Source organism: Gossypium arboreum, chromosome 9 (genome assembly GCF_025698485.1).
Source record: "Gossypium arboreum isolate Shixiya-1 chromosome 9, ASM2569848v2, whole genome shotgun sequence".
In the NCBI taxonomy this organism is placed as follows: Eukaryota; Viridiplantae; Streptophyta; class Magnoliopsida; order Malvales; family Malvaceae; genus Gossypium; species Gossypium arboreum.
The window spans coordinates 36,492,536-36,497,555 of record NC_069078.1 but is presented as its reverse complement, the minus strand read 5'-3'; the positions used below and the strand labels follow the sequence as shown (position 1 = coordinate 36,497,555).

At 27.5% G+C, this 5,020-nt stretch overlaps 1 protein-coding gene across 2 annotated transcripts; it reads right to left on the bottom strand.

Annotated features, from left to right (window-relative positions):
* Nucleotides 1-2,364: 2,364 nt before the first annotated feature.
* On the bottom strand, nt 2,365-4,437 carry LOC108456171 (uncharacterized). 2 transcript variants are annotated; one of them, XM_017754772.2, is made up of 3 exons: nt 3,855-4,437; nt 3,056-3,147; nt 2,365-2,701 (listed from the first exon to the last, which is right to left on the bottom strand). In XM_017754772.2, exons 1-3 carry the CDS (start codon nt 4,084-4,086, stop codon nt 2,666-2,668), a joined length of 360 nt encoding a protein of 119 aa, XP_017610261.1. In that variant the 5' UTR covers nt 4,087-4,437; the 3' UTR covers nt 2,365-2,665. The 2 variants fall into 2 exon arrangements, with proteins under 2 accessions (XP_017610261.1, XP_017610260.1); XM_017754771.2 differs by having other exon boundaries at nt 3,056-3,150; nt 3,855-4,431.
* Between the last annotated feature and the right edge of the window lie 583 nt (nt 4,438-5,020).

Here is a 5,020-nt window from a genome sequence, read left to right as displayed (position 1 = left end):
AAATGAAGTGCTTCTTCTCCTTTCTAAGTATAGTCGGCTGGTATGGTATGAGAAATGGGGGTTCTTTCCCGTATTTTAACATTTGAAAATACAATATTAATGGTAAAAAGTCAAACACGTGTGGTTAATATTTATTTTTAATGTAAAAATTTGTTTAAAATGCTTCAAAAATCATTCCATCACCACATACACCTATAAACATTAATATATTAACACGAATATCTATCAAATGACAAAAATGCACTTAAGAGTAAATTTTTTTAGTTTACCCCTCAACTTGTTTTTTACTCGATTTGGCTCAAAACTCTAAAAATAATTTAGTAGACTAAGTTATCACATTCCAAAAGCTCAAATGCAATAATTCTAAAGAAAATTGAGTTTTCATATCAAATAATAGCCAAGGTCATTCCACAAATGGATTGATAATCCAAGACTGAGGTTCACGACTCAAGTTATTTTTTCAAACTTAAAGGTCCACTCAAAATTTTAGACGATTTAGGCTAAAATATTAGCATGTTTAAAATATAGGCTGAGCTTCGACTCGAACATTCAAGGCTCGAACATAGCTTGACATATTCCCTTTTCTAAGCTTATAATATATTATATTATATTATTTTTATATATTATGTAATTTATAATAAATAAAAATCAAATCTATAGTAATATGTAATATTATAATTAAACATTAAAAATATTTAGTTACTTAAATGAACATTTTATAAAATTATTAAATATTAAATTAAAAATAATATAAATATTTTAAAAATTTAATATATTGTATCTGAATGAGTTTAGATTAAATATTCACATATATAAATGGATTTAGATGAAATTTTAAGTTTAAATTATACTAACTTTAAATAAACATAAAACATTAACTCAATTTAAATCCGATTCAATTCAGTTGACAAACATTTCTTTTTGTTAACTTATTTTGATTAATCCATGAACACTTGTGCATTTCAGCAAGTGAAGGATAAAAATCATAATGAGAATAGCAATGATGCCAATAATGAAGGGCAAGCATGAATTGAGTGGTAGCTAAAATTTTTGCTTATGGACAGTTTGAAACCTAATCTACACCGGCAACTGCATGATTCTGTACAATGACATGATATTTCCAATCTAGCTATATCACACTAAAGAATATTTTAAGGGAGAAAAAAAAGAAACAAAGAAACTCATATGAAATGATAATAATAGACCACTTTTATTTTTTTGAAAAAATAAATAATATACAAAAGGGTGCAAATGAGAATAATAAATCAAAATATCGGTCTAGGTATTGGATCAACTTTTAGACTGAAAATGTAGTGAAAAAACAATAATTTTGATGTCGTTGGTTTGAGTTTACATAATAAGAGCAACTCTCTAACAAATTTCCTTTACTGCATACGCATAGGATTTATAATTTTTCCCAAATCATCATCAGTGACGTTGAATATCACTTCTATGCTAACCAATCACTTTCATGAATAACTACAAAAGTTTTACGGTACGTTCCAAGAAAGAAAGAAACGTTTACTAAAATTTATAGCATTGAAAAGTTTTTTTTAAGTTAAAAGTTTTGACATGCCTTTCGAATGTATAGTAAAACTGTTCGAAAAATTATCTTTCCAACAGGTTATACTTTTTTAACTTTTTTGTTAACTTGATAATTAAAATCTTCAACGAGATTTTGTCTTTTGTTTTTCTTTTCTTAATTTAATTTTGAAATAGTTGAAATTTAATATGAATATAAACGAATATCAAAGATCTTGTTTAAAAATTATGATATAGTAGGCTTTTATTATTTATACTATTATATAACATAAAATAACACGATTCTATTATTGTTACGAGTCAATTAAACATTAATTCGATTAGAAAAAAATTAAAAGACATTTATTTTAGAAAACTCTGAATGTGTGATCTTTTCATAATAAATAGAAAAAAAAATCATAGGAAAATTTAAATATGAGATAATAAAGATTTTAATTTTTAAATATTATCATTTCAATTGATTTTAATTTTTAAATATTATCATTTCAATCAAAATCTCATGTCTAGTTTTCATGTAATTTTTTTTTTTATTCAGAAATCAGTGTTGTACAATTTTTCTCACTCAGTAATCTAATATGTGTAAACTAGCAAGGTGCCATATTAGTTCGTGAAAAAGATTAAGCAACCAACACCATCGATAGAATAACGCAGAGATCAAAATCTTAGCTTTCTTTGTCCCATCCCCATATCCTATATCATCAACCATGCTGCCATCATTTTCAAGATATTATATTATAATAACATTGTATATAAAGAATCTTATAAAAGGGAATAGTAGAGCGAAAAAGAATAAAGAAAAAAGATCTTGCTGAAGAATCAAAATGTTGTGAAAATATCTTCCATGAATCAGCTAAACCGAAATGAATGAACTGAAGGGTGCAAGAAGCACAGAGCATTTTCATAATCCTGGAAACAGAAAGTAAATGTTGTGCGGCTGAATAAGGGAAAAAAAAATATAGCCACTTAGCAAGGGCACAAATTCACCCATTTTTAATCGTACATAAATAATACACAGTCACAGATCACTTTGATGATATTCTGCTTTTATCAGTTTTAATCGTACATAAATAACTGTGGTTATGGCATGGATGGAGGTGGAAAATTGGGAGGGTGTTCCTCATCTTTATCTTGTCTTCTGTTTTTGGAGCTGTGGAACTACCTGAAGAGACACCCATATATATTTGAGTATGAGGACTTTGGCTACTAGTCAAAGAAAATATCTAAGTAATTAAACCCCGCACATGCAATCCATTTAGAGGCAATAAAAGAGAATGGAAGTTTTTATTTATTTGGGAACACTAAATATTTATCAATGTCAAGAAACAGTTAAAAAAGACAGTTAAGTTGTAAAGATTGGAACTCGCAAGCTAACTGGGTCATATAGCACCTAGGTTTAATAATGATGGACTAAACTAGTCCCCATAAATTAGTTTTATTTTTATACATTTAGAATGTTGGTTTGTCTAGTTATTCACCAAAGAAGTCCAGTTAGTTTAATATGGCGGTGACCAACCTGATCTTGGAAAGAATGATGCGGTTGAGATGGTCTCCTTGATCTTTTATCAGGCCTGCCCTTCGTTTTGCTTCGTTTTGTGCCGATAAAATCTACTGTTGGGACAACACAAAGAATAATTAAAAAAGTAAAGCTAAGAAGTCTGCTACAAATATCTACAGGCATTTTATATTTTCTAAAAGCAAAAGCTGGTCAAAAACGCTTTTTTTTTTTTTTGTAGAAACTTTAGCAAATTAATCCCTTTTAAAATAATTTTAAATATAGTTTTTCAATTTTGAGAAAATGAACTAGTAAGCATAATTAATAAGGAGAGTAATGCTTAAAATAATTTTATATAATTTTTATTTGTGTAATAAAAATTTAACATTTAATATTTTAAATTTCATCATCTTAAACTTAATTCTAAAATAAATTTAACTTTAATATTTATACAAATATTACAAGATACATTTGCTATTAAAATTAAATCGGTAAAATATATAAACTTTTATAATTAAATTTATTATTATAACAATTAAAATTATGTACAATTATAGATATTAACATTATAATTAAATTATTTATTTTAAAATTGAATGGATTAAATTGCTATTTTTTAGTAATCGTTCTTTTCCAAATAAAAACGCATTTTAAACGACTAAAATAAAACAAATTTACCAGTCAATATTTCACACCTTTCTACGCGTCACCCTTTCCTGTATGCCCCCAAAAAAAAATAATAAAATCTTCCAGGTTTCAAACAAACAAGGCCTAATGGTTTAAACAAGTAGAGAAAAACCTGAAATCCCAAAGGAAATACCTGAAGTGACGTACTTGTTTCTTTTATGAACATTGTGTTTGGAATCCAGAGTCGACTCGCAGGTGTCGGGGAGGTGACGATCGAGACGGAGAGTGTAGCGATCGTTGTTCTCAAGCATTGTACGGACGAACCAAGCTTCCATGGAGTTAAGGAAGTGCACATGCTTCTCCTCCGTCCATGACTCACCCTTTGGGTTGCTTGGCACGTGCGACTCCATGCCCACCGCCTCCATAACCAATTGAATTTAAAACACAAAATACACACACCCTTTTCCTTTTTTCCCTCTTGGATTCCGGAGAAACCAAAAAAAAAAAAAGTTGGCGGGATTAGGGTGTTTCTAATTTCTTGTATTTGCAGACTGGGATGTAAAATTTTCGTAAAGCTATATTTGTAAAGCGGAAGAGGGGTTTCAGGGTTTTATAGAGTGCGGCCGTAGGGTTGGGTTTTCTTTTTGACCAGCAGCACCTGAGCTTCAAATAAATAAGACCTCTCTCTCTCTCTCTGATTACAATAGCTATGTTGAGACTTGAGGTTACCAATATTTTGTACTTGCTGCTTTTATTTGACACCTGTTTAAACTTCTTTTTAACTTCCTAACGATAATTTAAAAGAAAAATAAAGAAGGATATTAAAAGCTTTTTTCTCCCAAAATTCTAAAAGCTGTTTAAGTAACTAAAATATATATATATATATATATTCTCTAATATTACAATTTTTTTAACTTAGTCCTTAAATATTTCAATTTTCAATTTTAATTCATATGATAACATGACACTTTGAGATTGCACCATATTATCATTTAAATTTTAGTTAAAAATTATAATTTTTAGGTAAACACATGGTGGCACAATATCAAAATATCATATCATTACATGGGTCAAAATAAAAATAAAAAATTTATCTAGTGCAAAGACTACTAATATAAGTAAAAAATTCCAAAGATTAAATTGTAAAAATTTATTAAATTTAAATATAAAATATTTCTTTATCCCTTATTTTTATTTGACCTATTAAAATAATGAATAAATTTAGGATAAATAACGAATATTTATAGGAATCGATCAAATATTGATAGTTATATTAAAATATATAGTCTATACTCAAATTTTTAATTAAGATATATGTTATATATTCATGTGAATATATTTTTAATAAGTGCATTTATA

Coding starts and splice junctions, on each gene's coding strand:
- LOC108456171 (XM_017754771.2), bottom strand. CDS start 4,086: ATGGAGGCGGTGGGCATGGAGTCGCACGTGCCAAGCAACCCAAAGGGT. Junction 3,151..3,854: donor AAACAAGTACGTCACTTCAG/GTATTTCCTTTG, acceptor TTGTCCCAACAG/TAGATTTTATCGGCACAAAA. Junction 2,702..3,055: donor ATCATTCTTTCCAAGATCAG/GTTGGTCACCGC, acceptor GTGTCTCTTCAG/GTAGTTCCACAGCTCCAAAA.